Below are 10,000 nucleotides of genomic sequence, written 5' to 3'. Positions count from 1 at the left end.
AAATATTAGACGTAACTGGACTATCGGAAAATGTAGGGGGTCAATTAACAGAGAACTTAGAGATTTTAAGATCTACGACGGCGTCGGCGATCGTTTCCTCAATATATGATTTTGCCTATCTTAGGTCTTTGGCGATTAATCAATCTCCTTCACGTCGTACAATACGTGAAAGTAACATGGTAGGAGCGGTTTCCGGTAAAAATGGAAACTGAAAAGTTTCCATTTGTATGTTCACCGCGTTGCCGTCAAAACCTCAAATTTGGTGATTTCACGTTGTTGTTGTTGTTGGTGGTGGTGTTGTGCGAAGTACTGCCAAAAGCTGCGCTCAAAAGCTTCAATGCTGCACGCGCAGCACGTTCTATGGTTCCTCTTTCAGCCAATGATATTATTAGTTGTTTTGTGCCGTTGTCGTTGACGTGCCGTCATCATTTCTTGAACTCCCTATTGTCGATTCTGCGACGGCGGGTGAACGAAGAAAGGTCATTTCGTCGGATTAGCTGATTTGATAATAGTAAAGTAACCTCAACAGGGATATTAACCCTTCGTCAAAGCGAATTCAGTTGCGAATGATAACGCCCAAAATGATACTTTCGTGTAGGAAACTATACAAAATCAACAATCTTATGAACTATAAACATCTTTGAAGAAGGAAACTTCCTGCTTAATTAAAAGCTTTTTTGTAATCTTATACCGAACACCTTCTCCGAGATAGAATGAGTTTCTGAATTAAGAGAATATATCGAAAGGATATCACACAACAATTTTATTACGACAAACAAGCTCCTGGCCCCTATCATTTATCTATATTGAATATTAATTTGTCTCAATTCAGTGTTTTCGGAACCCATTTATTTTAGGAACCTTTCACTTGAATTAATTAAAATAAGTGCTTTTATGTCTAAGAAACGATGAATTCCTAATTAATTATTAACACGCGAACAATGAGTCCCCGTCAAGCTTAAGTTTGACACAAAAATCCTCCAATGTGCCACTTGTTGTAATAATAAATTTAAACTCAGCAGCAAAAATCGAAAACAAAACACAGTTTTTACAAGTTAATTCAAAGAGAAAAACGTCTGGCAGTTTGGACCTCTAGGTTCTTGAACTATTCTCGATTTAAGGTCTCGCTAAAGGTAAATTTGGGAATCTCGCTCAAGTTTTTTGTTTTTGCAAATCTTGACTCGGTGGGCTGTGAAGTATATTTTCTCGAAAAAAAATTCTGAAAAAATAATTTTTAAAACCGCTAAAATTGTTTTTCTTTGTTTCCCGACATAATCTGCATGCCAAAAATGATTGACGTATCATGTCAAGCACACGTGAAAGGATTGGGTACCTATAATTGCATTTCAAACAGGGGGCGGAGTTATTTAGCAGACCGTGAACTGCACGCGAAATCTTCAAGCTCGATTTTTGACGCCAAAATTACAACTTCTCGGACGCCCTGTCCCGACGGGTTTTAAGGACGGTGCCTGCTATTGTTATTGCGCATACGTTCTGCGCATCTCGAGATACTCAGATTTCCTGCGGCTGGTGCTTATTAATACAGGGATATTTTTGCGCGGTTCAAAACTATGCGGAGAAAGCAAAACTTAGCAAGTGATCTCGATATCCAAAAAGAAAACTGGGGGTAAGCACGCAATTTTTAGATATAATTAAGCTTCAATTTGGAAAAGAACGCCATGCATTGCTTTGTATTTTAAAACTTTTTACAAATATTGTTGATTAATTATCTTCGAAAAATGCGTGGTAACCCCCAATTTTCTTTTTGGATTGTAATAACACTTGTTAAGATCTGCTTTTCCCCCATATTCAGTAAACTGCACAAACATACCTTTGAATTAGTAGGCACCGTCTTAAGATATTTCTTCCAAAATGTCAGTTCCAATAGATGATTTACTACCCTAAATACCGCATGAGGAATTTTTCGTTTGTCTTCGGAGACTGAATTTATGGGACTTTTTCTGCCCAAATTAAGTATGAGATCAGAGTTTCGACTTTGGTGCGTGATATTTCATTCAATTCTTGACATATCTAAAATTCCTCACACAGTATTGGAGTGCATTTATCTATGACTAAAATGCATCAAAGTGCGGAAGGGGAAGGAGCTTCAGCAGCAGACTCGGTCTTTCTGAGTTTGAGGCCTCAAAACCAAAAGGCAATATTAAATACCAAAAAACGAAAACTTTATTCAAATAATTCAATCTATTAGCTTTAATATGATATATAATTTGACCCAATACAAACAATAGCGGCACGACAATTTCAATTTTCCGCGGACACCTCATTTTCTTTTACCGAGACGTTAAACCTTCTAATGAAAGGAAGACTAGCGAGCCACTAGAGCTCACACAGTTTATCATGAAGTTTATCGCAGGGATGTCTCCCTTAGCCATTTGGTTATACACCTGGGAAGGGAGAGATTGTTAGGGTTAGGGTTAGAGAGCGTGGAGCAGAGAATTTTGTCCTAGGAAACAACACGATAATAGACGCAGGTCTCGAGCCCGCTATTCGGTAAGGATAAATAAGCGGTCTTTTTTTTTTCTCTGGGTACTGAATCGTGGCATGTCGTAACCTAATTAAACAACTGAGTTTTTGCCAGGGAAATATACCTTGAAGGAGTTTGATCGTCTGGGTGAATGTAAGCCTGACATCGCATTGTTATGACAACCTCAAGGGAAAAGTCATGACTTCACTCCGAAAGTCATTGCGAATCGAAAGACCTATGCGTAAGAGCCTCTTTATGCAATATATCTATTTCTATTTTTAGAACTAACTCTTCAGCAGGAGACTCACATTTACATCAATTTGCACAGCTTGCAAGCATTGTTTTTGCTACTTTTGTCTTCGTTTAACAATTACTTCATTGTGATATGCCATTTTAAACAGTGCGTGTATAGCCGAAGAACTCGTGACGTTCTAAAAATAGAAAGATATGCGCAATGGTTGACTCATATGTAGGGATTGTGTGGGAAAGGGAAGCTCCTACTCATATATAGGCTCCTGTACGTGTGCAATTGTTTCTCAGAAAGGCAGATACGGACACTGTCTATCTTGCAATGGAGGCTAATATATGGGAATATTCAGTATTGGACTGGAACTAGCTTGCAATGGAGGCTAACGCGGTGCAATCTTTTCAAATGCAATTTAGAGGGAGTGTTTTATTCAAAGGACTAACTATACAACGCTGTTTCATGTAACCAGAAATGTTATTGTACCAAATGAAAAAACAATAATTGCTGATCAAGTGAAACTATGGTCCTCGCAGTTATGAACGCAGTTTTAGAAATTGCGTAGAGAACCCTGAAAATTTCAGGACTTGAACGGGGTTTGAACCCGTCACCTCGCGATACCGGTGCGACGCTCTAACCAACTGAGCTATGAAGCCAGTGACGTTGGGAGCTGGTCATTTGTGGGTTCTAATGTTCCCGTAATGAGTGAATCAACGAATGAAATGATAATTGCTAAGCAAGATGCATTCATTAATGTGACATCAGTAAAATTTCACTATTGCAACAAACGAGCCTTCTAAAAACGCCCTATATTTTGTCTTTAAATGTTCAAAATCTGGAAATTGATAAGGAGGCGAAGCCGTTGCAAAAACCTTTGCAAAGTTATAAAATCATCTGTAGCCTATTCAGAGCCACCTTAAAATTTTCCATTCGTAAGAGTGGCTATGAATCCCATCCAGAGGATTTTGCAAAAGGTTTAATCTTAGCCTGCTTATCAATTTCCAGCATTGAAAATTGAGGGTAAACCAGTTCGTTTTTTAGATGTAGGCGTTTAAAGACACATGATAGCCTCTTGGGACCACTGTTGTTTAATGTATTTATTAATGATTGATTGATTGATTGATTGAATTGATTAATTATTACTTCACACCAATGAATTCATATGGTACCATAATATTGCCGCTACGTGAAACGGATGGGTAGATTCAATCCTTCCAAAAACTACAGTTTACTGAAAGCCATTGAAACTGTTTTGAACCTCTTCAACTGATTAGACTTAACTCCCTGTCCCCCCGTCCTGATAAGACCGAAAATTTCTTTCTCACTTAAGAAAGTAAGTTTGGCTGAAAGCCAAGGATTTCTCAGCGTAGCTATACGGAAGCGAAAGGTTAAAGTGATTTCGGAGTAGTTTGAATTGGTAACACTATTTATTATTGAAGAACAGAGGGAATATCATATATTTTGTCTGCTTGTAACGAATGGTTTTATATCAGCATAGTCATCATAGTTGAAGCAACTTAAAGCAGTTGCGAAGAATCCTGAAAAAAGCAAGACAATTTTTTTTTAAAGAAACTTCTTATAATATCTCATTTTTAACATTGGTGTTATTGTAAGTGTAATATTGCTGTGACCATCATCGATAGCACAAAAACTAAAAATCAGCCATTTAAACAGCCTATGCGATTCCGAACGACACTTTTGAACTGTCTCAATCCCGTTCAGTCTTTGCCTACACCATTTTTGACAGCAAATTATGACCGCAGCATTATTTTCAAAGAACGAATACCAAATAAAGTCATGTGTGGTCACGTGATCAGCCGCAGTGAAGTGCCAAATGAAGGAAGCTGTCGAGTGAACTGCTATATGGATCCTAACTGTGTGTCCATAAATATGGGACCTTTGGAGGGAGGAAAGCTGATGTGTGAGTTGAACGATGTTACTTCAAGTCAAAAAGAATCTTTCATTAGATACAAAAAGGCCCACACTTATTTGGAAATTGAGGTAAGGCACTTAGATGTAAGACTTGCCCTAAATTGGAAGGTGGTTTAAGGCTTGGCTTCTGCAATCTTCTTTTTCTGCAATCGGGAAGCATTTGAACGACACAGACTTAAAACTATATATAGGCGGCCTCATCAGTAACTTTTCCGTCCTTAAGAAATGCGACGGAAAGTTTGACTGATTAATTAATGAGATGTTGTTCATAAAATTGAAGAAGCCAAGTCTGAAACACTATCCGGGAAAACTCCTTACTTGAATATACTTAACATGCTTATGTGTCAAGTACAACACTGCATATGTTGATTTGACTTGTTCAAATTAGTCACTAAGTTCTTTAATTACTTGAGTTTAGTACATGCAGACATCGAAACGTTTATATTAACTTATTTCGCTTACACTTATTCATAAATATCCATTTTTGTCTTTTTTTCATTGTTATGTCATAAATAAAATTTTTGTATGGTCATCAGTCACTTTAAGGTCGTAAATATTTTCACCTGTAATTACATGCACACTTTAAAATAGTGTTGTTACACATAGTGGCTGCGGTCAAATCTGGGCTACTAACTAAAGTTAAGATGGCGATAACTATGGTTAGCTATTTCGGTAATCTGACCGCTTCTCTATTCGCTCTAACTATAGTTAGAAAATTTACTCCTCGGTGATCCAAAACAATACAGACTAACTATAGTGATAGGTTAGTCTTAAGTTTACAAGCAAACAACCAATCAGAATGTGACAATACTTTTCGCACGTGCGAGATGAGCATATATAAATATGCAAAATAAAAACCAAGAGTGAAGGGGGGGGGGGGGGGGGGGGGGGAAGGAAAGCAAAAACAACAAATTTACATATAACAAGGTAGCAACACGTGTAGCCTTCTGTGCAGCCGTCCTTGTATTTGCTGCGATGAAGTCCAAATCTTCCTCGCAGGATTCTTTTCCTGTAAGTACCAGTAAGACTTGCCTTCTTCGGCGTGGGGCATCCGTTAAAATTCTCAGCTTATTTCGCATTTTTCTCCGATGGTTTGCCTCTCGGAAAAAATAAATAATAAGAAAAACTAGACACACTTTACGTCGGTCAACAATGTTGACATTTCACGGATCAACAATAAGGGCCGTCACGAACCTCTTTTAATTCTGACGTCATCCATAGGCTTGTTAAAACTAACTGCAGTTATCTGCGTGGTGTGACCGCAAAGTCGACCGAAAACACTAACTACAGTTAGGTATGACGTCACGTAACTTGACACTAACTTAAAGGCCCACCTTCAACCGACAGGCTTTGCGTGCCGTAAGGCAATTTTCACTGATACATGAAAATCCAGCCAAAGCTGAAATTTATCCAATGAGATCGCTGTGATAAGCAATGCGAATTTCCATAATAAAAACAAACGGTCGAAAAGCTTGTCGGTTGAAGGTGGGTCTTTAAGTTAAACTTTAGTTACGTCGTATTCGGATGAGACCGCAGCCACTGCAAGATATTTGCATTTAATTGAACGAAGACTTATCTCTTCTCCTACCAGTATGAGTTGGAAATAGTCTACCCCGGGAGTCCATTGCAGGCGTTTCCGCGGGATATGCAGCAAACTAAACCTGATTTTCCGTTTTTTTTTTGGGGTTGGCAAAAATTGAGCGCCGGAAAGCAAAAAGAGAAGGCAGGGAAAAAGAAGAAGCTTCCTTGCGTTCTTTCGTTTTCTCCCTTTTACTTCCTTGTTGTCCTCTGGCCCTCGTCTTATTTGAAAGCATCTAAAACGCTCGCCGAAAAGCTCACAACGCAGGCTTGCACCATTTTCTTGTAATTAATATCTGAAACATTGACATACGTTTCTCTGTAATTTATAGCACTCGTGTTTCATTTTAGAATCCCTGCAGCAGCAACCCGTGTCCGATGGACTGTACATGCCAAGCCGGTTTCAGTAGGAGTGGCTTTCGATGCCAATGCGACGCCAAAGGCAAGTATAGAGAATTTTCATGTGACGTCACGGCAGCCTGGACCGAGTTGCTCGAGGCATGGCTAGCGCTACCCGCCATTGGTTGAGTAATACCAAATTCTCTTGGTTACCATAGTGCTTAAATCCGGTTAGCGATTATCAAGCCTCGAGCACCCTGGGCCTGGATAGTCGATTGGCCAATCAGCAGTCGGTATAGCACTGGGTAGTAAGTTATGTAAATACCAAGAAATGGGAGAGCTGGACGGAGCTATATTGGTTGGCAACGCCAAAAAGCAAGGATATTGTTGGTTTAAATACGAGAAATAACCGTGCTGCACGTGCAGCACGAATTTTTGTGCATTTCTTTGCTATAATCCACAAAACAACGTGAAAGTTTTGACGACAACGTGAGCAAGTAACAATGAACCATTCATTTTCTATTCCTACTTTAAAGCCGTTCTTTTCAATCTAGTTACAGGATAGTTCGTCCGTACTGTACAAGGTGAACAAGACGGAATAATCTCGAATTACTTGCTATAGCTCTAAGGTCCGGTTCAAACGTCGTGCTAGCTATCGTCGCGCCGAACTCAATTAAATTGAGTTCGACTTCAGCGCGACCATAGCTCGAGAGCCGATTGAAACGTCGCACCAAATTCAAATTTTAAATCAGGTAGATCTGGACCCTTAACCCTCCGAGCACGACGTTTGAATCAATGTCGCGCCAAATTCGCTAGCCCGACGTTGGCTCGACAAAGTCTTCGAACTTAAAAACTTGGCGCGACAGTTAATTCAAACGTCGCGCTAACGTCGAACTCAATTCCATAAATTAAGTTCGGCACGACGATAGCGCGACGTTTGAATCAGGCTTAAGTTACTTAGCAACGAACGTCCAAGAATCGAACGCGGGCCACATTGGTGAACAGCGAATGCTCCCACCACCGCTCCTATTCTACTCCCAAAGTAGACGTTAACTCTTCATTTTTCTTATAGATAAACACGAATGCGGTGCAAGATCCCCGTGTGTAAATGGGGGAACATGCAGAAAGCAAGCTGGAAAGTACAGCTGTGATTGTCCGAAAAACTATATAGGACTTTACTGCGATATCCGTAAGTGGAACATTTTTCTTTGTGCTTAGTAGGCTTTGAAATGCTACCATAGGTCGTATTTGTATTCTCAGTATTGGACTGGAACTAGCTTGCAATGGAGTCTAATGCGGGGGCATATATTAAAAAGTATTTGCATTTGAAAATATTTCCCCTCATTAGCCTCCATTGCAAGCTAGTTCCAGTCCAATACTGAGAATACGAATGTGGTCTATGGTAGAAGTGTATCGCATCACGGAGCATATCTCCACTCGGAGCATATGACGATCCTGAAATAGGATTGGTAGTGTAGTACTTTTTGCTTGTTCTATAGTAATACACGACAAACTTAACTTGAACTGAATGATGAGCAAAACTGCGATGTAAATTGCTACTACTTTTGGAATAAATTATGTGATCCGCCTTGTAATGGAATCTTTGCACCAGGATGTAACTGGAATGGATGCTCCAAAATAAGGTGAGATAATTCGTGACACATATACAGGTGTAACATTTGGTGATACCTGACAACCTCAGTTAACCCGCTTTGGCAGATAAACAACACCTTGACTCTGTTTAGGCAGAGAATAACTGCTGGGTTAGGCACTGATATCTAATGATTAGAGTTAATCGCTGACTTGAAGTTGTTAGCTTTTCATTAATTGTTCTGGTGACACATTTAAAATTAGTAAAACTTTAGTAAGATCGTTTAAGAGAAGCAATAGCATTACACCATGGCATACATGTAATGTTTTTGATGAAGTAGTTGACAACTATTGCGCAGCAGAAACTTTGTGCAAGAACATTACCAGAGACTTTCTGGCACAGAGAAAAGTAAAGGTTCGAAGAAAATCACTACAATGGGTAAATGGAGCTATACAAAAAGTTATGAATCAACGATACGAGCAGTTACGCAAGTCTCCAAAGACAGAGGATCCGGAAAATGAAAAGATATACGTTTATAAGAGATGAAGTAAACAAACTCATGAGAGAAGCAAAAGCGGAGCACTGGAAAGATACTTTTAGAAAAACAGAAAAAGGATCCAGTGAGTTTTGGAGAATAGTGAAGCAAATGACCAGGAAAGAGAAGAAAAGTGAAGGAACTGGGCCTGTGCGCAACAAGCATAACATCTTAGTGCACAATGATGAAGATAATGCAAACGTCTTGAACTCCTTTTTCACTGAGGAGAGAAGCTTCCTCAAAAATTCTCTCAGAAAGAGGCTCACCTTTATCTTACATTCACAGGATCATTCCAACCATTGATGACATACCTCTCCAAGATAAACAATTCTTGCCTAAATTACAAAATGTCAACATCAGAAAGGAACGTGGTCCTGATAATATCAAAAGAAATGAGAATTGTTCATGCAGAGATTAGCTATTGCCTAGCCAATATCGGCAAAATGAGCTTCAAAGAGGCAAAATATCCCAGTAAATGAAAGGTTGGAAAAGTCAAAAGACTTTTTAAAACTGGTGCAAGAGAAGAATGTGGGAACTATAGACCTCTAGCAATGCTTAGTATTCCTAGTAAAATAACCAAATCGGCTATATGTGAATCTTTTAGATCCACACTAGCAATTAGTCGTACAAAGGAACCGCAAGGGGCTATCCTCTGAATGATTATTGATTATATCTTACAGAAATGTGGAACTGAACTTTCAGTTGACGAGGGAAATGTTATTGGAGTTATTTTCATCGATTTTCGCAAGGCTTTCGACTCCGTTGACCACAGTATTCTGTGTTATAAAATGCAATCCTGTGGTATAGATGGTAACCTTTTTATATGGTCACTGGGCTACTTAACAAATCGTCATCAATTTGTTGAGGTCAACGGCATTAAGTCAGAGTTACTTGGAGTAAAGTATGGAGTTCCTCAATTCTCCATAGTTGGGCCCAGACTCTTTCCAATTTATGTTAATACCTTTTCGGAATCAATCTCACAAGGTGAACTGCATTTATATGCTGATGATACTACAGCATTTATTATGGGGGACAGTACTGATAATGTGGTTATAAAATTGATCTTGATGTTTGCGGAGATCGACTTTACATGCAGGCAAATCAGAGGTATAATGATCCTGCAGAAATTGAATTCACCAGTTCTACTAAATGTTTAGGTGTAGTCATAGACAACAGATTGCTTTGGAAAGATCAATTGAATAAGTTTGTAACTCACACAGTAATCAAATCGGCATGCTGATCAAGAAGATGCGACACCTGTAACCAAAGCTACTGGAGGAATTATATTTCAAGACC

At 39.1% G+C, this 10,000-nt stretch overlaps 1 protein-coding gene across 1 annotated transcript in view; it reads left to right on the top strand.

Moving 5' to 3' along the window:
• LOC138054099 (uncharacterized) overlaps nt 1–10,000 on the top strand; it is a 23,527-nt gene that overhangs the window by 1,232 nt on the left and 12,295 nt on the right. The window contains exons 2-4 of the mRNA XM_068900601.1: nt 4,477–4,730; nt 6,591–6,681; nt 7,651–7,767. Coding sequence (XP_068756702.1) covers nt 4,477–4,730; nt 6,591–6,681; nt 7,651–7,767 — 462 coding nt within the window. The remainder of the gene's footprint in view (nt 1–4,476; nt 4,731–6,590; nt 6,682–7,650; nt 7,768–10,000) is intronic.

Source organism: Montipora capricornis, chromosome 1 (genome assembly GCF_036669925.1).
Source record: "Montipora capricornis isolate CH-2021 chromosome 1, ASM3666992v2, whole genome shotgun sequence".
Taxonomy (NCBI): Eukaryota; Metazoa; Cnidaria; class Anthozoa; order Scleractinia; family Acroporidae; genus Montipora; species Montipora capricornis.
This window is presented reverse-complemented; position numbering and strand designations above follow the sequence as displayed.